The sequence below is a fragment of the Somniosus microcephalus genome, chromosome 3 (assembly GCF_052327205.1).
Source record: "Somniosus microcephalus isolate GS21.2 chromosome 3, FLI_Smic_1.0, whole genome shotgun sequence".
NCBI classification, from domain to species: domain Eukaryota; kingdom Metazoa; phylum Chordata; class Chondrichthyes; order Squaliformes; family Somniosidae; genus Somniosus; species Somniosus microcephalus.
The window spans coordinates 86,993,994-87,020,553 of record NC_140989.1 but is presented as its reverse complement, the minus strand read 5'-3'; the positions used below and the strand labels follow the sequence as shown (position 1 = coordinate 87,020,553).

General features: G+C 41.3%; 1 protein-coding gene across 13 annotated transcripts in view; it reads left to right on the top strand.

The window, feature by feature from the left end:
- nrxn1a (neurexin 1a) overlaps positions 1-26,560 on the top strand; it is a 2,435,560-nt gene that overhangs the window by 1,267,616 nt on the left and 1,141,384 nt on the right. For all 13 annotated transcript variants that reach the window (XM_085981317.1, XM_085981316.1, XM_085981310.1 and 10 more), the window contains 3 exons: positions 1,192-1,573; positions 1,907-2,097; positions 17,883-18,056. In XM_085981317.1, coding sequence (XP_085837443.1) covers positions 1,192-1,573; positions 1,907-2,097; positions 17,883-18,056 — 747 coding nt within the window. The remainder of the gene's footprint in view (positions 1-1,191; positions 1,574-1,906; positions 2,098-17,882; positions 18,057-26,560) is intronic.

Below are 26,560 nucleotides of genomic sequence, written 5' to 3'. Positions count from 1 at the left end.
TTTTATTGTTCACTAAAGTGTCAGTATTTATCCAGGATCCAGAGACTGATACTGCCATGTCTTTCTCACTTCTACTGAAACACATTTTGACAGTTGTGAGAGCAATTAGCCCTGCAGTTAGTGTGTTCTCGAGCACAAACCTCACAATTTTGATCCCAGTTGACAACTAAGGGTTGCTGCCACACTCTGAAGCATTAAAGCACCATTTGGCACAAGCAGAATATTCAGTTCTCTTTAACAGTATATCTACATTGTGTCTCATTCAATCAACTCAGAATTTTCCAACATAAAACAGGAACATATTGTAAAAATAAAGATATTTAAAGATAGCCTATGTGAAGATATATTTTAATTTGAGATTAATGTCTAATTTATGCAATTTTAAAGGATAAGGATTCAAACATCTGAAGTTTGTTTTGTCATGTATCCTGTACAAAAATCTATACTTTTATACCCAAATATGCCTTTTCGTCAAGATAAAGCTTAACAGAATGATTGCTGGTTAGTGGAAACCTTTATTGCACTTAGGTCTGTTAGCTGCTTTCCATTTACAGTCAGTAATATTTAGCAGTTAGTTTAATGGAATGCAATAGAGGTTTTCAATTCAGTAAAATATACTGCAAAAATTAAGTGAAAAGCAAATTGCAGTCACACTGAAATATTCTATTGTTCCCCTCTGCTAACAGGAATGTTCTAGTAAACACTAGATGCTGGTGAATGATCAAACACTTGCACTTAAGTATTATAAAATGGTAGAAATTAAGATGCATTCTTCTTATTATATAGAACAATGTTAGAAATGGTTTCTTCACATTCTGTATCACAATTAGCAACAAAAGTGTATAAATAGTGCCATCTGCTGGATGCTTAATAGTTTGCATAAAAAATAATTTATAAGTACTGGATTATGTTGGGAAAACTGTAAAAAATCTTGGTGTGCTGCAACGTGTTGGGAGTATAAATAATATTACATACTCTTCCAGAAGACTGGACTCTTTTGTAGGAAAATTATTGGACATACTGTATATAGATGTAAATGAAAATGAGATTGGAAATGATGGGGGCATGAGGAGAATAGAATTTAAACAGCAAGTGCTGTTCAACACTTTTATTAACATGTATTGCAATGAATTATTTTTTACTTTTAGAAACAATGTGTTTTATATATATTTTGTTTCTTTTTTATTTTAGATCAAATGACAGGAGATCACACTCGTCTAGAGTTCCATAATATTGAAACGGGCATAGTGACAGAGAGGCGGTACATGTCAAATGTCCCTTCAAATTTCATCGGCCATTTGCAGAGCCTAATGTTCAATGGCATGCCCTACATTGACCTGTGCAAAAATGGCGATATTGACTACTGCGAGCTCAATGCTAGATTTGGTTTAAAAAACATCATTGCTGATCCTGTGACCTTCAAGACAAAATCCAGTTACGTTGCACTGTCCACATTGCAGGCCTATACCTCCATGCATCTGTTCTTCCAGTTCAAGACCACATCAGCTGATGGCCTGATTCTCTTCAACAGTGGAGATGGCAATGACTTCATTGTGATTGAACTTGTTAAAGGGTATGGTTGCACTCATTGAATTTCAAACAAATGTGCAAAATCTGGAGTTGAGCTCCTACATTTGCCATGTCATATTTTTGGAAACTATGCTTGAATGTTTTATTACTATTTTAGTTAGAATTGTAATGCTGTTCTTCAATACTAAGATTCAAGACATTTTATAGATTCTTTATAATTATATACAGAGTAAAGAATTACACTGGTTCTGCAATTCATTTTGCATCTGAATGTTATGAACAGGGAGGACATAATTTTTATTACAAACCAAATTGCATTTTTCCTCTTCTGGTCTCAGTGAGTGAAACACTGACTTCCTTATTTTTCCCCCCACAGGTACTTACACTATGTATTCGATTTAGGTACTGGTCCTTCCCTCATTAAAGGCAACTCTGACAAAGCACTGAATGACAATAAGTGGCACAATGTGCTGATTTCAAGGGATACAAACAACTTGCACACTGTGAAAATCAACTCCAAACTCATCACTCAAAATACAGTCGGAGCCAGAAATCTAGATCTAAAAGGTAAACATGACTGTTTAACTCCTCTCCAATAAAATATAATTTCTTCTGTTTTTCAAAGAGCGAATGTTGATTTAGCTCTTTCAGAATTAATCTTTGAACCTTCTTTTCCTGCCTTGGTTCCTGGACTTCTTGGATTTCTTCAGACTATTCACTGCCTCATAGGATTTGCACAGTCCAGTTTATAGTTCCAAATTCAGGTGGAATGCTAACGTGAACTGGAGTTTTATACACGTGTGGATTTGGACATAAGAATATGGGCTAGAATTGGCTCTGCTTTCAGGCACTCTTGGATTGTCCATGGGGGTGAAAAGTGACATAGAGGCTTTGCGCAGATTCTACAGTCCTGAAGCTCATTGTAATTTTTCTTCTTCTTCCCTCCCCCGATATTGGCATCTCATAGCACCCACTGGAAGTCTGCAAGTAGTGGGGAATTGAGTGTGTAACTTGCAAAGCTGCACTTCCCTCCCCCACCACCTAGGCCCTGCCTTCAGAAAGCAGTGGTGATAAACCAACAACAACTTGCCTTTACATAATCCCCTTATCGTAGTAAAACGTCCCAAGGCGCTTCACAGGAGCGTTATCAAACAAAATTTCACACCGAGCCACATAAACAGATATTAGGACAGGTGACCAAAAGCTTGGTCAAAGAGGTAGGTTATAAGGAGCACATTAAAGGAGGAGAGAGAGGTAGAGAGGCGGAGAGGTTTAGTAACACTAGCGGCACACTATGTTACAGCTTGCCATAAACAGAGGGACAACCACTAAATATAAGAAAAGAGTATATATAAATTATATGAAAGTATATTTATACACTCGGGGATATATCTGTTTATACACTGTATGGATAGATCTGTATTTTTGTGAACAAACATGAATGTTTTTCGATGCTTTGGCAACATAAGATGTAACTTATCATGCCAATAAAGCGATTTGAATTGAATTGAATTGAATAGTGAGGGAATCCAGAGCTTAGGGCCCAAGCAGCGAAAGGCACGGCCGGCAGTGGTGGAGCGATGAAAATCGGGGATGCGCAAGCGGCCAGAATTGGAAGAGTACAGAGATCTCGGAGGCTTGTAGGGCTGGAGAAGGTTAGAGATAGGGAGGGGCGAGGTCATGGAGGTATTTGAAAAAAGGATGAGAATTTTTAAATCAAGGCGTTGCCAGACTGGGGGCCAATATCGATCAGCGAGCACAGGGGTGATGGATAAATAGGACTTGGTGCGAATTAGGATACGGGCAGCAAAGGTTTGGATGAGCTCAAGTTTATGGAAGTTGCAAGGTGGGAGGCTGGCCAGGAGAACATTGGAATAGTTGATTCTGGAGGTAAAAAAGGCATGGATGATGGTTTCAGCAGCAGATGAGCTGAGGCAGGGGTGGAGACAGGCGATGTTACGGATGTGGAAGTAGGTGGTCTTGGTGATGGAGAGGATATGGGGCTGGAAGCTGAGCTCAGGGTCAAATAGGACGGCAAGGTTGTGAACGGTCTGGTTCTGCCTCAGACAGTGGCCAGGGAGACCGATGGAGTCAGCGACAAGGGAATGGAGGTGTGGTGGGGACCAAAGACAATGGCTTCGGTCTTACCAACATTTAATTGGAGGAAATTTCTGCTCATCCAGTCGGACAAGCAACGTGACAAATCAGAGTCAGTGGAGGGGTCAATAACGACATTGCAGGTTGCATGTGGCAGCAGGAAACTGGAAGTACTGCATGTGACCACTTTGGTACGGTTGTGAGCTCGGAGAGCCAGTTCTTACTTACCTGAGCTGTCGCTTTGTCGACTAAATAGGTAAGAGCTGGAACACTGCTCATGGCATTGAATTCTTTTTGTGAACCCGCTCACTTTCGATTTTAACGGAGGTTGAATAGGGGGTGGGTGACCAGCCCCACTCCCAGGAGGCGGGTTGGTCATTTAAATATTATAATGAGGCTGCATGCCTCAGATTTAACCTATATTTAACCCTGGTCAGCCGGGTTTCGGGAAACCGGCAGCCAAAGGGAGGTGAGGCCTACTTTGTGGGAAAGGTGAGTGCCTTTCCAGCACTGCATGTGAGCCAAGAGGAGCAGGAATGCTTCCTCTCAGCCCACCAAACTTACTTTTTTCCCACTTGCCATCGGACAGCCCTCCCCCCGGGATCGGGAATTGGACCCCCTCTCCTGGATCGGAGATCACCCCTTCCTGGGATGGAACCCCCCCCCCCCCCCACCCCCCGCCGCCTCCCACACGCTACAACTAACACAGCTTCCTACCTGCTCCCGGCCTGCAGCCTCCTCCAGAGCGTTCCCTGTCTGGGAACCAAGCCTATCAATCAGGCTGGCTTCCGGGCAGGGAACCTGCTGGAAAAAAAAAGACGCATGCTGTGACGTTAAATCTACACAGCGTGCGGGGAAACGCGGACAGTCGGGTTTCCCGACCAAAACTCCTCCCTGCCGCTCACAAAACCCGTCCCAGTAAATATCGGGGCCATAGACTTGATTGCCGAATTGGAGTTTTTTTGCTGTACAGGCTGAGGAGCTGGAAGATACCAAACTGTGGTGTTATAGTACCCCCACTGGTGAAGTGGTATATTACAGCTTGACTCATTTACACAAGTCGTTTTCATTATAAATGTGGGCATAGGAATTTATAATGGTAAGGTGACAGGAGGTGTGTGCACAAGCATCATTTTTATTATAGATAGATTATACAGCCAAAAAAAATCCCTTTGGAACGGTTAATTCTTTTTATGGTGTAAAAATTCATAAAATGGTGTAAAATTGACACCGAACTTGTATTTCTTCTTCCACTCACTGCATATATTTAGCGAATTATTTGTAGTTATTACTTTTAATAATTATTTAGTTGACAAAATAAACAATAGACAAGGAAAGAAAACATCTTTCCAGCAGCTATACGTATACTGGGCTATAAAGACCATTAGAACACTCAATTATAAAGCACTTCAGTATAAGCAATGCAAGGGCTGGTGTAAACTGGTGATTTGAATAGAGATGGTGAGTGGATCCAGTTGTCAAGCAGCAATAACTCTTAAATGAGCAAAGCTGGATTCTACATGGGGGAAAAAACTGGCAAAAAGGGAAATAATAATTGGAAAAGCATTGAGTTGTAGAATGCAGTAAAACATTCAACAGTTAAAAAGAAGTAATGATTTCTATTTATATGATGTAAGTGCAGTGAAACATTAATAACTTTTGTAAGATTAGATTATGACTATACATACCTGAGCTTGCTACTGTGTGATTTTCACTGGGCTAAAGAGTTGAGCGCTATGTTGTTTCCGGATACCTCTATGAAAAGACTGATGCTATGTATTATCCTGCTGAGCATAGGAGCTAAAAACCTTCACACATGTTATGGTTTATTGCATTGGGAAATAATGCGAGTGTAGAAGCTATTGTGCAAAAATACTGTCCACACTGAAAATAAATAATATCCTGCTGGGAGCATCAGCAATTCTTGTGTCAAGGTAATTTGAAATACAGTAATAATGCACTATAAATGTTCTGAATGTTGAGATTGCATCCACCTGACCGTTTGAACAGCCGATCAATTCTGAAAATTATTTCAAGCAGCACACTTGCAGATTGGATTTATGTTTCATGAATTTAAATATACAGATATGGAGGGGGGGGGTGGTGGGGGTCAGATATCAGGTAACAGAAGTATTGTTTGTTGCTTTGGTAACAACAGCTTTCATTCATATTCATATTTAACATAGAAAAGGGGCCAAGGTGCTTAACAGAGAAGTAAACACATGGTGAACTGCAGTGGAGGAATTATAAGGGGCAACTAAAAGCACAGTAGAAAAGCTAGTTTTTAAGGAGGCTATAAAGGTAGGGAGACAGGTGGCGAGGCGAAGTGAGTACCAGAGAGTAGGGTAAATCTGGCTGAAAGCTCTGCCATCGTTGGTAAAATATAGGGATGGAATGCGTAGGAAGCCAGAGGTAGAGGACCAAGTGACATAGGTAAGAGAAGTTCAATAGATAGGGAGAGGTGAGGCCATGAATGGAATTGTAAATGAGGATCTAGAATTTGATGTGTTGATGGACAGGGAGCTAATGGATGTTGGTAAGGGCAGACGGTGATGGGCAAGCGGAACAGTGCAAGACAAGGTGTAGGCAGGGGAATTTTGGACAAGTTGAAGTTTGTAGAGGGTGTAACTTGTGAGGCCAGTAAGGAAGGCCTTGGAGAAGTTGAGTTTAGTTGTAACAACAGTGTGGATGAGGATTACAGCAGTGCTGAGAATGAGGTGGGTAATGCAGCAGAGGTGGAAACAGGCATCCTTGGTGATGGATAAGATACAGGTTTTTAAGTTCAGCCCTAGGTTGAATATGACACTGAGGCTCTATACCACCTGGTTCTGCCTGAATAAGCAGCCAGGAGGGAGGTGGAATTGGTGACAAGGGTGCAGAGTTTTTGGCAGGAATTGAATAAGTTGGCTTTGGTGTTCCCAATGCTGTACTGGAGGAAGTTGTAACTTCATTAGTGTAAGGCATTTAGCCATTTTGCAGCAGCTTCTAACAGATGTTCAATACTGAGGATACAACATATCTGTGTAATACCTTTTATAGTCACAGTCACTTACATCAGAAAGACATCTTATGAGCAACAAGAGATAACAGCATTTTTACCACCTGCTATAATTATCAGCATCTTATTAAGACTTTGTGGGAGAGTTTCACACCACAGTATTGTGCCTTTGTGCTGCTCATACCTGAATCTGTTAATTCATCCAAACAGTCAGGGGGAGATAGAGGAACAGATATGTAGGCAAATCTCAGAGAAGTGTAGAAATAATAGGGTAATAATAGTAGGGGATTTCAACTTCCCCAATATTAACTGGGATAGTCAGAGTGTGAAAGGCTTAGACGGTGCGGAATTCTTAAAGTGCATCCAGGAGAGCTTTTTGAGCCAGCATGTAGAAAGTCCTACAAGAGAGGGGGCGGTACTGGACCTAATTCTAGGGAATGTAGCTGGGCAAGTGGTAGAAGTGTCAGTAGGAGAGCATTTTGGTGTCAGTGACCATAATTCAGTGAGATTTAAGGTAGTCATGGAAAAGGACAAAGATGGACCAGAAATAAAGGTTCTAAATTGGGGGAAGGCCGATTTTAATATGATAAGGCAGGATCTGGCCAAAGTGGACTGGGATCAGATACTTGTAGGAAAATCCACACCAGAGCAGTGGGAGTCTTTCAGAAAGGAAATACTGTAGAGAGAGTACAACACCAACATGTTCCCGTAAAGGTCAAGGGTGGGACCAACAAGCCCAGGGAACCCTGGATGTCAAGGAATATATAAGAATGGATTAGGAAAAAAAAGGAGGCTTTTGGCAGATACAAAGGACTAAAAACAGTGGAAGCCCTAGAGGAGTATAGAAAGTGCAGGTGGGTACTTAAAAAAGAAATTAGGAGAGCGAAGAGGGGGCATGAAAAAACACTGGCGGGCAAAATAAAGGAAAATCCCAAGGTGTTTTATTATAAGTATATAAAGGGAAAGAGTAGGGCCCATTAGGGGCCAAAGTGGCAATCTTTGTGTAGAGCCGGAAGATGTAGGTGAGGTTTTAAATGAAGAAGGACGATGTAGGCATAGAAATCAGGCAGGGCGATTGTGATATACTTGAACAAATTAATATTGAGAGGGAGGAGGTACTAGCGGTTTTAGCGGGCTTAAAAGTGGATAAATCCCCAGGCCCAGACGTGATGTATTCCAGGCTGCTGTGTGAGGCAAGGGAGGAGATTGCAGGGGCTCTGATGCAAATTTTCAGAACCTCTCTGGCCACAGGGGAGGTGCCAGAGGACTGAAGGACAGATAACGTAGTACCATTATTCAAGAAGGGTAGTAGGGATAAACCAGGGAATTACAGGCCAGTGAGCCTAAGATCAGTGGTAGGGAAATTATTGGAAAAAATTCTGAGGGACAGAATTAGTCTCCACTTGGAGAGGCAAGGATTAATCAAGGATAGTCAGCATGGCTTTGTCAGGGGGAGATCATGTCTAACCAATTTCACAGAATCACAGAATCACAGAAACCCCACAGTGCAGATAGAGGCCATTTCGGCCCATCGAGCCTGCACCGACACATATCCCACCCGATCCCCGTAACCCCTACACCAACACATATCCCACCCTATCCCTGTAACCCCATGTATTTAATCCCCCTAACACTAAGGGTCAATTTATCATAGCCAATCAACCTAACCCGCACATGATTGAATTTTTCGAGGTGGTGACTAGGTGTGTGGATGAGGGTAGTGCAGTTGATGTAGTCTACATGGACTTCAGTAAGGCTTTTGACAAAGTCCTGCATGGGAGACTGGTCAAGAAGGTAAGAACCCATGGGATCCAGGGCAATTTGGCACATTGGATCCAAAATTGACTTAGCGGCAGGAGGTAGAGGGTAATGGTCGAAGGTTGTTTTTGTGACTGGAAGCCTGTGTCCAGTGGTGTACTGCAGGGATCGGTGCTGGGTCCTTTGCTGTTTGTAGTGTACATTAATGATTTAGATATGAATGTAGGAGGTATGATCAGTAAGTTCGCAGATGACACGAAAATTGGTGGAGTGGTAAATAGCGAGGAAGGAAGCCTCAGGCTACTGGACGATATAGATGAGTTGGTCAGATGGGCAGAACAGTGGCAAATGGAATTTAACCCTGAAAAGTGTGAGGTGATGCATTTTAGGAGGACTAACAAGGCAAGGGAATACACATTGAATGGTAGGACCCTAGGAAGGACAGAGGATCAGAGGGACCTTGGTGTGCATGTACATAGGTCCCTGAAGGCAACAGGACAGGTATATAAGGTGGTTAAAAAGGCATATGGAATACTTGCCTTCATTAGCCGAGGCATAGAATATAAGAGCAGGGAGGTTATGATGGAGTTGTACAAAACGCTAGTTAGGCCACAGCTGGAATACTGAGTGCAGTTCTGGTCGCCACACTATAGGAAGGATGTAATTGCATTGGAGAGGGTGCAGAGGAGATTCACCAGGATGTTACCTGGGCTGGAGTGCTTCAGCTATGAAGAGAGACTGGACCGGCTGGGGTTGTTTTCCTTAGAGCAGATAAGGCTGAGGAGGGACCTGATTGAGGTGTACAAAATTATGAGGGGCATAGATAGGGTAGATAGAAAGGAACTTTTTCCCTTAGTAGAGGGGTCAATAACCAGGGGGCATAGTTTCAAGATAAGGGGCAGGAGGTTGAGAGGGGACTTGAGGAAGAACTTTTTCACCCAGAGGGTGGTTGGAATCTGGAACTCACTGCCTGAAAGGATGGTAGAGGCCGGAACCCTCACAACATTCAAGAAGCATTTAGATGAGCACTTGAAACGCCATAGCATACAAGGCTACGGACCAAGTGCTGAAAAATGGGATTAGAATAGAAAGGGCTTGATGGCCGGCACGGATGCGATGGGCCGAAGGGCCTCTTTCTGTGCTGCATAACTCTATGGGGGAAAAATTCAGTTGGCAGCGCCACCCGTTAGCACCTTAAGAGGGCGCTAAGTGGGGCGCAAACCAACCAGCGCCCGGGTGCGGCACTGCCCATGCCTCCCGCAAAATTCAGTGGGTGGTTAGTGGTGGCGCTAACCGGTAGCGCTGCGCCGCTGGCGATGACGTCATTGGTGTGCGCAGCGCCCCGCTCACACCCCGGCCGCGATCTTCGGGAGCGCCTGCTGATTTACTGCTGGACGCTATGTCTGACAGGGTCAGGGGGGCGTACCTACGGCCGAGAAGGTGCAATTTAAAGGCAAGGTGCGGGGTGGCCATTTTTGTTGCTGGCCGCCTGTCAGCACCTGCCTGCGCTCCCATCCCCGGCCTCCCGCCCCCCCCCCCCCCCCGCGGAGTGCCGGCTGCGCTCCAAGAGCCCGGCACTTCTCTTGAGTGCCAGGCTCTTTTGCCTGCACTCCTGATCTCCGGGGGCCCAGCTGGGCCACAGGTCACGCTGCACAAGGCCCCTCCCCTTTAAGAAGGGGAGGAAGGCCTGCAATACCGCAGTGCGACGTGCCGCAGTGTGTGGCGCTGCTGCATGTAGCGCCACGATATTCACTCGCAGCACCCCAAGAGGGATGCGTGGTGCTTCCAGCAGCGCCGCGCTTCGCTCTTGGGGCGCAACCACTCAATTTCCGGCGCAGGGGAGCTAATTTTTCCAGGGCACTACTTTTAGCGCCCCGGCGAAGTTAGCGCCTCAATTGGGGCACTCCTCAATTTTTAGCCCTATGATTCTATGGGCTGGATTTTGATACTGGAGGCGTGTCGGAGGCGGGACTACAACTTTTGGGGTTGTAGTCCCACCTCCATCGAGTTGTGGCCAACCCACGTGATTTTCACTTGATTGACCTTGTTGAGCCCGCCCAGCAGGCCAATTAAGGGCCACCTGGCAACAGGTGACATCACAGATTGACATTTCATCTGTCAAGAGCTTTTGACAGATGAAATATCAGCGTTTGACAGCTCTTTGAAGCTGTCAAACACTGACAAGTTGTACTCCAAGTTAATTCCTTCCTCTCAGGCTGATTTAGAGATCTCTCCAGAACAGAAAGCAGAATGCTGCAGATTTTGACAGCTCGCGGCCATTCTGCTTTCTGTGCCGGTGAGATGAGGGACTCTCGAGACCTGAACGAAGGAAGGCTGTAAAGGTAAGTTAAACTTATTTAAACACTTTACACACACCAAACACACTTACCTCTGCACTCATGTACACATCACTCACCTGAACACCGGACATCTTGACCCCTCCAAGCCCTTCAGCCTGACGGTCCGCCTCGCTAACTTGGCGTGGTTTGGAGCTATCGGGAATCCCACACTTCAGGGATAAAAATAGGGATTAGGCTAAAAACTGCCTGTTAACTACCTGCTAACAGGCAGATAATTGGCACTAATCCCCTTCCCACCTCGGGGAGGCGGGTCCCAGCACAGGTCGGGTATCCGCCTCCTTTGAAACTGGCATGGAGGCGGGTTGGGGGCGGGATGGGTTCGTGCCCCCCGATTTCGTGATTTTGAACCTCCACACGCCTCCAATCCCGCCTCCATGGCCCAATGAAAATCCTGCCCTGTGACTCTATTGCAGTGGTTTAGCTAATGTTATAGTAAAACATCATTAGGAGTAAGCATTTTGTCAAATTCAAGTGCTTAAATCAGTGCAGAAAATAACCAAGAGGCTAATCCCTGGCTCAGAGGATTTAATTATATTGGGAGCGAAATTGGGTGCTAACAGGGTGCAAACAGTTTTAGAAACATAGAAACATAGAAAAATAGGAGCAGGAGTAGGCCATTCGGCCCTTCGAGCCTGCTCCGCCATTCAGTATGATCATGGCTGATCCTGTATCTCAATACCATAATCCCACTCTCTCCCCATACCCCTTCATGCCTTTTGTGTCTAGAAATCTATCTATCTCCTTCTTAAATATATTCAGTGACTTGGCCTCCACAGCCTTCTGTGGTAGAGAATTCCACAGGTTCACCACCCTCTGAGTGAAGAAATTTCTCCTCATCTCAGTTCTAAATGTCCTACCCCGTAAACTGAGACTGTAACCCCTCGTTCTAGACCCCCCCAGCCAGGGGAAACATCCTCCCTGCATCCAGTCTGTCTAGTCCTGTCAGAATTTTAATGAGAAACACGACCAGGCGCGCGCTGACACCAACTCCCGTCATATTCGGCAGGAGTTTTGCATCAGCGCTACGGTGTTGCGCCCTGATCTCCTTCGCCCGGAGATTGTGACATCATCCCCGGTAGTGCCCCGGACGCGAAATTGACTTCCGCCCCCTGCAGCAGCACCAGTCAAAAACACCGACAGCTGCAGGAGGCGTGCATTGGGCGGTTGATCGCTTCGGGGGCAATGATTAAAGGCGAGGTGGCCTAGGTGAGGTAAAAAAAAAAGTGCCTTTCTTGTTCCCGTTTTTTTCGCAGGTTTCTGCCCGCGATCGATTAGCCCGGCTCTCTGCTCGAGTGCCAGGCTGATCACGTGGGATCACGGCCGCCTTGATGGTTCAGGTAGGTACTTTCATATTGCAGAGCCTGCAGCGATGGCCCTTCCCTTTAAGGGAGGAAAGGAACCTTTGAACGCGGCAGTGCTGCACGGCCCAGTGTGCAGAGCTGCTGAAGTCTCCGCCTGCTGCCGGCTGCACTCCAGTAACGAAGTGGAGTGCTTGATTTAGCGCTCCACTTCCTTCCTGCTTCGCAAAACAATTTTTTTTTAAGTTTAGGAACATTAGCGCCTGGCGCTAATTTTCTCAACTTTTAAAATTTATCGCCCCAAATGGAGCTATAATGAATTTCTCCCCCATTGGCTTTTCAGACTGGAAAGGAGATGTGTGAAAGGTTGTTTTAATAGAGATACATAAAATATTAAATGGTATGAATATAGTTAATGTGGAATATTACTTTAAGTCAGAATAGGACAGGAGAACATAGATTCAAATTAGCAAAAGGTAACTTTAGGACTGATATCAGGAGGTTCTTCCTCATGCAGAGAGTGATGAACACTTGGCAGAAACTTGTGGGCAGGGTGGTGGAGTTAGGTAACAATTGGGAGTAGCATCATTCTAGATAGATGAAGTAAGATGAGTCTTATCACAATATTCACCTGTGAACAATGCAACAGGTGTGGACATTTGAAGTGACTGCTGTTGTATCTGCTGGAACTTGCAGTTTTATCAGTTCATTAAATGTCACCCAGTGTGTAGCCTGCAAAGGATTTCCATTGTGGGAAGTGGTCCTTATCAACATAGCAGTTATAAAGTGAATGAACTCTTGCTTTGACCTTCACCTCTTTTCACAGCATTGGATGTCAAAGAACAACACAATGACTGAAAACAAATTGAGAGGGAATGGTATTTTTTGTGCTAAAGTTAAAAACTAACGGTGGTGAAAATCTTATGTGTAAAATGCGTGACAGCGAATCAGCAGCCTATTTTACACCAAGCACATTATTTTTTCTCTATTGACTTCCACTGATAACCAATTTCACCCCAAAATGTTTAGGGGTAGAGTTCCGCTTTGGATGCAATTGGGCAATTGCGCCCAAGAGTGCTTGAAATTGCATTGGTTAGGCACAGTTATAGTTTCTGCTAAAATTCATTTACATAATCACAAACGTAAAACCTTCCATGAACCAGCGTAATCGGGCAGTGATGGAATGTAGTTGTTTCCTTTTTTCTTCTTTCCATTAACAAGTATGCCTTGATGTATTTAAGAGTGGTGCAGTTTTATTAATACCGTTGAAAATGGGATAATCACCAAAAATAAGCTTTTTTAATAAATGTGTCCACCTGTGAGTTACCTGATTTAAAATCACTGAAAATTACTTTAAACAAACTATACAGAGCAATTTACTAGTTACATTGGTGTACACTAGTCAGTTTTAGTAAATTAAATATTTTTTGATATGAAAAAACTTTTAAAACGTGCCTACTACCTGTCCATCTAAGACAATGAGCACAATTTGAAGAGCCTTCCCTAACCAGTGCAATTGGCGGAATCTCGCAATTTTGACTTGGGGGCATGGCCAGTTTTGTGGGCGGGTGAATTGAGTCTTGAACCAGCATAAAAATAAATTGCAGAAAACACGAATGTAAGTGGTTTTGGGTGTAACTCTTATGTTATGCCCAAAGATACCCTGATCTTTTGCACTGGTTCGGCCGATTCAGCCCAGATTGCACTGATATTACTAGCAGAAGCGAATGGAAACTCTACCCTTAGTCTTCATCCATGACAATTGAGTACGGTTACAAGTCAGCCCTAATTGGGGTAGGGTAAAAAAAATTCTCTCTGTGTTACATTTATCTCCAAGCAAAGTCTCACTGTGACATTGTGAGAAAAATAGAATGAACAGAAGAATTTTCCCACATTATCTTCCAAACAATTAATAGATTAAAAAAAGATGCTTATGGTAAGAATGGATGTTTGTAATTTATTTTCTTCAGGGTGCATGGGCTGGAATGCCCATTGGCCATGGCTTAAAAATGGAACATGTAGGGAATGACAACGGGTAATGATATTGCTTAGAAATGGCCAAGTCAACAAATAATATTGGCCCGGAATTTGCAGTCAGCAGCAAAGTGACGGCGATCACCGTTGGCCACAAAGAAAGCTGTCCACAAATATCTGGCAATCTCTGTGACGAAAACTTTAGGTTTCTCAATATTAAATTGATTGTAATGCTATCAAAATGGTACCCCCAGTGTGATATAGTGGTGGTGTCATCAAGCTGTCTAAACAGCCAATCACATTGAAGAATTCTCACAGACAGCAAACCAGGAAATAAAAAGCACTTGTTCAATTCACTTTTTAACATTTTTACTGAGAGCAAAATAAAGATTGGGATATACACATGGGGTTAACGTAGAAGCTGAAATATCATAAACAAACTTTAATTTAAATTTTTTTTTAAAAATCTATTAATTTTCAAACATAATGGAGAAATTTGACATTCCACAAATGTAAAATGTGTTTTTCAGGGCAAGAACGGTTGCTTAGTAGTCAATACTCCATTACAACCCCAGTAACACCTATTCCAACAAGGCTTAACTTTTAATGGAGTGTTTAACAGTGCAATTAGATCGGAAAAGCTTAAGTTTTCATCTGTTCAGCTGGTTTCACTGATTGCTGGCTATGGGGAGTTCCAAAGCGCAGCCTGTGGTGGAGCAGTGAATGACTGACTGCAACTTCAAGATTTCTGCGTTTATCTGCGCATGCACTAAATCCTAACGTTATGGTCAGTTTCAGAGGGGTAATGACGGCGAACAGTGACAGTTTGCCTTCATTACCACCGCAAAATCTGGGCCAATATACCAGTAACCATCCCCTAGAATAAATGCTTCACTTCTCCACTACCTTGGTCCAAATCGTTTGAATGCAAACTTTTAGATATAGTCACTGTTCTTGCATGTCCTTTCCTTTTGCCCTTTCTGATGTAAGCTGTGTAGTGTGTGGAAATTACCTTCAATTCACTGAATGAATGATTTGCAAATTCATTGTAGAGGACAACTCAGATTCTGACAAAGTGTTTACAAATCAGGAACTCTTGGATTACAAGAATTAATGAGCCATCTGGGTCAGATAATCCATAAATTCCAAATCTGTAATGTGGTTTATTTTCAATGATTTACTGTTAGTTAACTTGTCGTGTGTTTATTATGTGTCACTGTGCCTTGACTCAAAAAAGATTATATTTATTGATTTCTGACGTGTCATTTAGCACCTGCTCATATGATAGTTGGTGGGTGTATTCTGTTAGTACAGTGGTCCATTGGAAAACTCCAGAATATCAATTTAACCTTAAATTCATTATTATGCATGACTGATCAGTTGTCTTCCTTAGCATGATATTATATGATTCCAGCAGTTCAGGAACCATTGTTTTCCACACAATCATATGTACTGATAACAGTCAATCCAATTCACGAGCTCATTTTTAAATGATATTTATCAATAAAGCATTAATTCTCAGTATCTGAACAAAAAACAGTTAATGCTGCAAGTCATGTCTAAAAAGCTAAAAACTGGTGCAAAGGTCAGGGCAAGTGTAAGAAAAAGGAAAATTGCATTTAACTGATATTTAAAAGGATGGAGACAATTAAAGGGAAGTGTCGCAATGGGGAGAGGGCAGAAATTCTAATAGCCTTTAGAAAAACCTAAGTGGCAGCTCAATCATTAGCAGCCATTGCCAAGGCTGGAAGGGATAGGATTGGACAAGAATGAAGAGTAAGGAAGCCCCATGAACAGGATTAAGGCTACAGCTGACCTGTTCTGAGACTGGTTGTGCTGGACATTTTAGCAGCAAGTTTCTTTATAGAAGATCCATCATGATGCCACCACCAAACACATCATCCCCTCCCCTTTCAGCATTCTGAAGGGACCATTCCCTTCGCGACACCCTGGTCCACTCCTCAATCACCCCCAACACTCTTTCCCCTTCCCATGCAAGCGCAGGAGATGCAACGCCTGCCCTTCCCACCGTCCAGGGCCTCAAACACTCCTGCCAGATGAAACAGTGATTTACTTGTACTTCTTTCAATTTATTATACTGCTGCTCACAGTGCAGTCTCCTCTACACTAAGGAGACCAAACGCAGATTGGGTGACCATTTTGCGGAACACCTCCGTTCAGCCCGCAAGCGTGACCCCGAGCTTTCGGTCGCTTGCCATTTTAATTCTCCATCTCACACCCTCTCTGACCTCTCTGTCCTTGGCCTCCTACACTGTTCCAATGAAACGCAACGTAAGCTTGAAGAACAACACCTCATCTTTCGATTGGGGCCTTCACAGCCTTCCGGGCTCAACATCGAGTTCAACAATTTCAAATCATAACCTCTGCCCCCATTTTTTTGAAGCAGCTGTTGGTGATGATTGTGCTATTCCCCTTTATACCTCCTCTCGACCCATTTTTGTTTCTTCATTTGTTTCATTACTTGTCCCATTACCACCCCCTTTTGCCTTGCACCATCATCCCTTTTGTCATTTAATCTCTCCTGCCTTCCATTCTATCACAGACCTTCCCTTTTGTTCTTTCCTCCCCCCTTTCCCTGCTTATGTACTTGCCTAAAACTTGTTACATCTCTCACTTTTTCCAGTTCTGATGAAAGGTCATCGACCTGAAATGTTAACTTTATTTCTCTCTCCACAGACGCTGCCTGACCTGCTGAATATTTCCAGCATTTTCTGTTTTAACAGTATCAATGCAGTTCCTATTAAGTGTAAAACACCAGTATAAGATTGGAATGGCTCTCCAAATCAACACTATGCACTAAATGGACAGATTTATCAATATTCTTTCAATAAACTGAAATTTCATTCTTCACACATTGGTGATTTTGACCCATTTTTCACACCACATTTCACACTACCAGCACACAGCAGGCGCTTCCCTGAGTTTCCTGTCATCCCCTCATTTAAATGGAGCTGGTTCACTCCCAGTGCAATGTCATACACTGGGAGCAGAAATCTGTGAGTGCAGCCTCTTAAAGCAGCACTTACAATTCCTGTTAGTAGCAAAGTTTGAAAGTGGACATTTTCAGCTGTGGTTATGTTGAGATCTGGAGACTTCAGAGGTCCAGGGTTTAGTGAGGACAGCCAATGTAAGGCAAAGTGTTTTGAATGGTGGGATCCAGCAGTAAAGTAGAAGCCAAATAAAATGGAACAAATAAGCATCTCATTCAAGGAAGCAAACATTGTTGCAATGCCAAGAAAATGGCAAAAAATGAGGACTAATCTCATCAAATGGTTGGTCCACAGACAGTTTTCAAACTACTTCCAGTTGCTGTGTGCATGCAGGAGTGTGGTTTACTTCAGTTTCTAAGACAACACAGCAATGGCTTTCCACCAGTGAGACAACACATCAAAATTCCCAGGGCAGAAAGACACTAACCCAAATACCAAGGAGCAGTGCAAGCCTCCTGTGTCTCAAGTTCAGCCCCATTGGGAAAACCCAGGGCTACTGCAAATCAAGTAAAACTAGTGCAAGGCCAAAGATCATGGTTTTTCTGTGAGCAATGCATGTCTCTGGCACGAGCACATCGGAGTGAAACAACACTCGCTATAAAGGTGCAATAATGTATTATTATGGGATGCTTAATCCATCCCCGAGGTTCAGGCACCTTCTTGATACAGCGTCAAGAGAGTTATGTTAAGTAACTCAAACATAGCGTATCTGTATTGGAGGATGTGATGCTATCGTTGTGTGTATAACATGAAAATGTAATTTTTCCATTACCAGTATCACTCAGTTTGATGAGCACATTGACACAATCATAAAGCATATTGAATTAATTGCACTTATATTTTCTCGAATTCATAGGAGATTTGTATATTGGAGGAATTGCCAAAGACATGTACAAAACATTACCAAAGCTGGTGGCATCAAGGGAAGGATTTCAAGGCTGCTTGGCTTCAGTGGACCTGAATGGACGGCTTCCAGACCTCATTTCTGATGCCTTGTACTGCAATGGGCAGATTGAGCGGGACTGTGAAGGTATCCCTGATCCATTCACTCAAGAGCCAAATAAATCACCATCATTCTATAAAGATACCAGCATATTTGGAATAATTGCAGTATCTTTTGCAACATCTTTTTATTTCTCAATATTATTCTGTTACGTTTAACCTTTGGAGTGCTGATACTTTTTCACATAAATGCCTTTGCTTGCTAAATACGTTTAGGCTAAAATCAAGATTTAAAAAAAATCTGAGTCACCCAAGATATTTAAAAACTAGGTAACAAAATAATAATGGGTTGAATTTGTAGATAGATTTGCTTTCCTTATTGTCCTCTTTACATTTCATAGGTTATAACATCATATTTTCAGAACATATAAATAACCAAGTATTAGAAATTACTGTGAATGATGTTATTGTGTGAATACTTAATGCATTCATATCAAGTTCCTCTCACCAATATTTTAATGGAGGTATGAGCCCATTTAAAATAAATGGGTTAGTGCTTCTATTAAGTAGCGGAGAGAGGAAAGTCTTCATCTGATAACATTGCTTACAGTAATTTTCAGGCCTGATGATATAACTGAGAAATTTGTAATCCAAAAGTGAGTATTATGTACATACCTCAATCAGTGGCCCGTAATTTCCGATAGGAGGCTTCCTGCGTGCGGATGCCTCCAATCAGAAAAAAATCTACGAACTTACCTGAGGGCTCCCAAGGTCTGGACACTTCTGCTCCTGGGCCTCTCCAAAGTCAAAATGCGCAGGGCCCACGTATCCCAGGGGCGCATGCGGTTCTCAAGCGTCCCTGGGATCACGTGGGCCAGGCCAGCCAGTAGGAGACGGGAATCTCCCTTCATACTTTTGACAGATAGACCTGTCAAATATATGAATGGAGATCACCCCAAAAACACAGTAAAACATTAAATAATTTTTTTTAAAAACCATCACGTTTTTAAAGTGGCCCAGAAATTCAGGTCGGGGGCTTCCCGCAGGTGTAAGCCCCCGACCTGCACTTACCTTGCGCGCCGGCGTTTGAGCTGTAGGGCCCCGTGGAATTCCGCTCCGGGGCCTGGCCCAGCTGCCGGCGCGCTGTGCTTGCGTGTCCCAGGGTTGTAGTTAGTGCGATGCGTCCCCTGGGATCACGTGAGCCATGGGCAGCCAATCGGAGGTGGGAAAAGCCCATTCATAAGATTGACAGGTAGACCTGTCAAAACTTATAAATACTACGGGCCCAAAATAGCAGTAAACCTTCAAATAATTTTTTTTTTAAATCACACTTTTTAAATAAACTATAAATTACATTAAATAACTATTTTAAACAATAATTTACATTTTTGAAAAAAATAATTTTATATTATAACGGGGCTAAAAATAAACTTACCTTGCATTAAAGTATTTAAAAATAATAAACCTGTGGAAAAAATGTTTTAATTTTAATTAATTGACCACTTACCTTGCAAAAAGCAGGCCTTACGCCTGCTTTTTAAATGTGTAAATCCTGCAGTGAAAATCACCTCGCGTGAAAACCTGCAAAAAAAAACTAAGTTCAAAGCGCACGCGTTCGACCTCTGAACCTCTTCGTTCAGAGGAATGGAAGTGCCGGTTTCCCGTGCATGCGTAGTGCATGCAGGAAACCGGCAATTCCATTCGGCCTACGGGTGATTACCCCATGCGTACTCACCTGGGGAGAGCCGAATTTCTGGGCCATTGAGTTAAAAGTACATTAAAGTAAATATTTTAAACAAAAATTTTTTTTTTTTTTTAAATAATGAAAGTTTTTTACGGGGCTAAAAATAAACTTACCTTTTTTAAAAGCATTTTAAAATTATAAATGAGTGATAATTTTTTTTTAACTTTTTTCAACTCTTACGTCTGCTTTTACCAGGCTTCGCATGCCTGGAACCAGCATTTCCAATGTCCCTACGGGTGTGTACACAGCTCGTACACACCCGTAGGCATCGGAAAATATGGGCCATAAAATGAAAATTCACTTATAGAACATTTTTCAGAATAATTATTTTTGTTGTCTAAATTAAAGTGACATATTCCTCCACTTCACTTAATGTACAATAAACATGCCATTATCATCCCAAGGGTTAGGTTGGGAAGCCGCATACCCTGGATGGGTGAGGATGGAATTAGTGGCAGAGCCTGATTGTGTTTGACCCCCATCCTTTTTTCTACCTATCAATAATTCTGGATGATTTAGGCGCAGTCACATAAATCAATCATAATCGCACATGGGCAATGTATTATGATGACATACAAATGAGGGTAAATATGCAAGTCAGCGTATTTCTCAGCATTTTCACCAATTTACGCAAAAACTAGCCTATTTAAAAAAGGGGCACTTTTTCATTTTCTTTTAAGTTGGATTACAAAGCTCTTGTTTATTACACTACAGACTGGGAATCACTGGCTCCACTAATGCTGCGGCCTCAGCTGACACTAGCACCTGCCTGATAATTTAACTTTCCCTGACCCTGGGAAGTGGGACAGAGTCCAGGGCACAAATAATGGACAGAGTCCCATCCCACTAAACGTGACCAGAAGAAACTTGGGGAAATGTCAGTGGACCAATTATTTAGCATGACGTTTAAATATAAATTAAACTTCAAAATATAAACAGAACGCTATATATATATATACACACACACATTGCATTATATATTGAACATATGTTTACATAATGCATTACATTTCTGCACAGAAGCAAGGCAAAAGCTCAACTGATAACATAATCTTAAATATATTAATTTCTATCTGTAATATATCACAATCTAAAGGTTAAACGCTGTTGTAATCATTGTATACTTTATTTTGTAACATTATTGATTTACTTAATGTATATTTTTATGGATTCATAAAACATTACATTTATGACTTTAGTTGGCCATTCTTTTTTGTTGATATAATTTTTCATCTTGCTTTGCTCAGTTTTACTCATTCGCCCTCATTCCTAGTATGTTATTTTAAGATTGTACTTCATGAAGCAGAATTTTTCATATGCATTTCTGTATCCAGCTTTCTCTGAAGAATTATAGCCAACAAAATTTAAATACCCACAAAGCAGTTAGACTGCATATCTCATGACCCATTCCACTTAATAAGTTAACAAGAGACTATTGGGTAGATCAGCAGAACAACAACAACTTGTATTTATATAGCGCCTTTAACGTAGTAAAACGTCCCAAGGCGCTTCACAGGAGTATTAAAAGACAAAATATTTGATACCGAGCCTCATAAGGAGAAATTGGGGCAGGTGACCAAAAGCTTGGCCAAAGAGGTAGGTTTTAAGGAGTGTCTTAATGGAGTAAAGAGAGATAGTGAGGCAGCGAGGTTTAGGCAGGGAATTCCAGAGCTTAGGGCCTAGGCAACAGAAGGCACGGCCACCAATGGTTGAGCGATTATAATCAGGGAAGCTAAATTATAAACAGGAACGTCTAACCGCTTTTATTTGTCATTATTACTTTTATTCCCTCCTGCTTTCCCACACTTTTAATAATGAACTCTCAGTCATTTTTTACAAAATGACAGTGAATTCCATACACAACTAACACATTTATTATGTTTGATCTCGGGATGAGTAGAATAATTACTGGAAGAACAGGTGTAAAGCAGGTATTTTTTAGATCTGCAGTAGTGGACTATTTGTTGGGACTGAACCAATAATAATGAGTGAGAAAAGGACAAACAGAGAATGAATGAAATAGGCCAGTAACAGTGGATGAGAGTGACTTGGGGGGATCCACTCTCAGACCTTACCTCAGTCCTGATATCCTTCCAGGACTCGTTTCCGATTGCAACTTCACTGACATGCATAAAAGTGGCCATCGTGAGTTTTATGACAGCAACTGATGGTGCCTCTCACTGTGATTTTTAATTTCGCGCTGTGTCAATTAGCTGCCCTACATCTGCAGCCCTACAAACTTGAACAACTAGTTCAGAAACTCACTGTGGAGAAAGATTTCCTCGGTGTTCTATGTGTAACACAATTATAAATGGGTATATAATCTCACTACAAATAATAATTTAATGAGCAGAATCCTTTTTTCTTTTTTGAAAATTCTGCCTGTTTTTGTTCTCTCCTGCTCAATTTTTGGGAACCCTAAAACGGAGTCTGATTCTGACATCCCTCATTCAATTCAAGCACCTGCTCTTCAAAGTAACTTTCATATGTTTCGAACTCCTTTTAACCTCTTAGATGTCAAACACAATGCTTATGTTAGTTCAGTTGATGTAGAGAGTCTGGACAACATCATGAGACTTCATGGATAGTTATAAAAAACAGCAGAGAAACCTATCAATGCAGATAGAGCACCTCATATCTTGGAATATATTACCACTTTGCACCTCTGAAGATACAGAAGTATACAGACCAGTTCCTCACATCAAGGAAACAATGCAATTAAGCAAACCAAGGAAACAAAGCACTTTGATCTTTCAAGACCAAGAATTCAATCTTTGTTTGATCTTCATGATGTGCTTTGGGCCATTTATTTGCATCCAACAATTGAACTGGAACTGGCCCAAAGCACATCATGAAGATTGCTAGCTTGGGTGGGTCTTGGAATCAAATTTGTTTTACTAGTTTTATATCGGGGGGTTTCCGATTATATTTATGCCACTACGAGTATAACAAAGGTAGGAAAGCAAACCTAGCTTATCTGTGGCGCAATTCTTTGGTATGTCCTTTGTATAGCCCGTTATACACTCCTGTATGATAAACCATGCTATCACACTTTAATTTAAAATTGCAAAATCTAAAAGGCCATCCTTATTCTTGGATGACACAAATAAGTTTGAATATTTCACCATAGCCTAGAAATTACTGTTTGTGATGTCAGATAATGCTTAATGCATTTGTAACAAAATTGAAACATTTTGGTCTGTGTTAGTTTATTGATTTTGTTGTATCTCAGGCCACAGTACACACAGCGTTAATTATAGTTTCTGTGGGCTTTGTCTGCAAGGTACAGAAGTGCACATTTCAGTGGCAGGCCAAAGTCAACTAATATGCATTTGAATTTTGGTTTCTGTGAAACAAAGGAGAGATTAATATGTTGATAATGATTGAATGTATCCTCAGTATCAATCTGTTGTCAAGCGAATTAGTGAGTGACAATGTTCCCAAGTAGAGTATCTAGTGTGAGTCACAGAAACGTAACATTGTTTTATGTAATTCTTTATCTATTATTTTAGAAGAGACTTTCAACCATTTAAAATTAACAAGTTAATGCTTGTATTAAAATTGTAGACAGAAGAATGTCATATGAATACGTTAAGCATTCGTTCACTAACATGAGCAGCAGTAATTTCTAGATTAATATGTTTGGCCCTTGATATATTGCAAAACACAGATTCTTGAGCCTGAACAAGGAACATAGGAACAGGAGATGACCATTCAACCCTCCAGCTTGTTCCGCCATTCAATTAGATCATGGCTAATCTGTATCTTAACTCCATCTACCTTCCTTGGTTCTGTAACCCTTAATACCCTTGCCTAACAAAAATCTAGCAATCTCAGTTTTGAAATTCTCAATTGCCCTAGCCTCAACAGTTTTTTGGGAACAGGTGTCCAGATTTCCACTACCCTTTGTGTGAAGAAATGCTTCCTGACATCACTCCTGAATAGCTTAGCTCTAATTTTAAGATTAAGCCCCCTTGTTCTGGACTCCCCACCAGAGGAAATAGTTTCTCTCTGTCTACCCTATCAACTCCTTTAATCATCTTAAACACCTCATTTACATCACCTCTTAATCTTCTTTACACAAGGGAATTATAAGCCTAGTCTATGTAACCTATCCTCATAATTTAACTGTTTTAACCTAGGTATCATTGTGAAGTTGTGCTTCTAAGATTTATCCATTTTGTTTTGTGTGGGTCATACATCTTTCCCATAAAATTTGACACTATTTAGTTCCTTGAATGTCATTAGCATTTAGCCAACATTCTCAGTGAAGCTTTTGCTCCTGTAACAACCACATCCAATTAGAAGACAAGCACCGATGGAAGGTATTCCTTTATATATGCCATAACTTCCGTGGAAGAGCCATGCAAACCCCAAAGTGATGGTGGGCAAATGGGCGGACCTCGGCAGAAATTCACCTCCCATTGAACTTTTCCTGTATAACTTTCACAGCTCTACAGTAAGAAAGATTTATCTTCTGTACAACATATTAGGAATTTGTATTCTGCGCCATTTATCTATATGCATTCCCGAGTTAATTTCCAGCCTTGGGGCTCAACCCTTAGCAGCTGCTGCTCATGTCCCTCCTTATCTCAAGCCCATTGTCTTTCTCACTTCTAGGCTTCTGTTCCTTGCCCAGGTGATATATTTGCACATAAAAAACACATGTGTATAGGTGCAGCTGGTATCTCTCAATAGGAAGACATAGTTAGCTGTGCCATTCCAGTACACTCGAGAGTTATTGGTTCTGTTCAATAACACTGCTCACTTACGGCAAACAACTAATTGTGTTCAAAGGGTACAACTATTTTGATAATGCATTGATGTATCAGAATTGAATAACTTGCTGCTGTTAATTTGATGGAATGCAAAAAAAACAATCTTACAAATAGGAACTAGTCTAGTCTTAGCTGTGCCTACCTATAAGAATACAAATAGATGCACTTGGCCATATATAACAACAAAAATGCAATGCTAAGAGAAAACTTGAAAATTTAACATTATTGGCTGGGTGTAGAAATGCATTTTTAATTTTGTTTTTATTTTATATTGAAAATGAAAGATGTTCAGTAACAAGTTTAGGAAAGCCAATTTTCTGAAAAGCAAAGGTTGAAGATTATAAAGTTAGAATAATCTTTGCTACAAAGGTTAATTTATAAAATATAACAATTTAGATAGATAACTACATTATTATCCTTCACATACCATGGCTGACTTATTCTGAAGATCACAATGATGCCTGTCCTTTCAAGAAAGTTTCATCTTGTAGCATGTGGTTTCTCCTTTCTGTGTTCCCATGTGGTCACCTTTGGTTCTTTTTCTCCTCCCGTGAGGATTAGGAAGATGTACACTGTCTCCGTTGAGAGAGAATTAATGTTCTCACTTATCCATTGTAATGTTTCTTTGTCTGTGTGCTATAGAATTTTTTTTCTATTGATATGAATTTCCAATTTGATGTACTGTGATAAACATATTTGTGGAGAGCTAAATCTTCAAACTTTGTATCAACTGCACAAAGGTCTTTCCAGTACCAGATTGTGATGGTTAATATTTTCCCAAGAATCAAAAATGCACATTGTGTAAATTTTAGGAAACATGTCAAAGAAGCCCTTAAGTGTAAAGACTTCAACAGCTTAAAGTGCTAATGAAATTTGAAAAATGTTGGAAATAGATAGCAGGTCTGTCAGTATCTGAAAGAGAAAAGACACATTGACATTTCAAGTAGGGACTCTTCATCAGGACAGATTTTCTTTTTTCTTTCTGATGCTGATACACTTACTGTGTATTTCCAATATTCTGTCTTTATTTTGAATTTTCAGCATTGAGTGTTTTTCCTATTTATCACAGCTAATGAGATCTAATATTGGTGAGATGGAATCACACTTCATGGACAAGTTCAAAAATGTTATCAGAAAAATTCTTTTGTTCTCATCAATACTCTTGTGAGACCTCAAGATATCAGGAAGTAGTTGCATCAGATTCAATGTGTTGGCCAAAATTCTTCCTCAAAGTCTATGCCTGGATCAGCATAGGTTTTTATTTCAGTGCTAAAGAAATCATCAGGATGAACCACTGACATAACACTGACTGGAAACTGTACCTTGATGTGCACAGTCCCCCAGTTAGGAAAAAGAGTCAGGTAATGAAATTTGTCGTGGGCGGTAGAGAAAAACAGACAATCGTGCATCAGCAGCCCATTTTACACTCCACTTGATTTTCTTTTCCATTACCTTCTGTGGATTTGGAAAACACTGCCTGAAAGGGTGGTGGAAGCAGATACAATAGTAACTTTCAAAAACATTAGATATATACTTGAAAAGGAAAAAATTGAAGGGTTATGGGGAAAGAGCAGGAGAGTGGGACTAATTGGATAGCTCTTTCAAAGAGCCAACACCGACATGATCGGCTGAATGGCCTCCTTCTGTGTTACATTATTCTATGATTCATATGATAACTTATAAAGTTAAGACAGCAGGGCCAGAGAGCCCTCAGTGTCATACTATCCCCTGAACTAAGAAGACGTCAGAAGAGAAAAAGTGGACAAGGATCATAGATGCAGTCGACAGTGTGAACAATGCAAAAATTAACTTCATTCATTTCAAGGATTCATTTCAGGTGCATTTTGCCATGTTGTAAGGGTTTCTAAAGTGATTTATTCTTGATGGAGGTATTCATTTTGTTACTCTTTCAAGCTATGCAGTTATTGACAAAGCTTGGAAAATAGTATGTTATCTTACTGCAATTTTGTTTCCTAAAAGATAAAAGACTTCAGAAATTTGAATAAGAGCTTCAGAAGAAGTTATTAGATGGCCACATTGGTCATTATCCCAGGAAGCTATCTGTAAGCA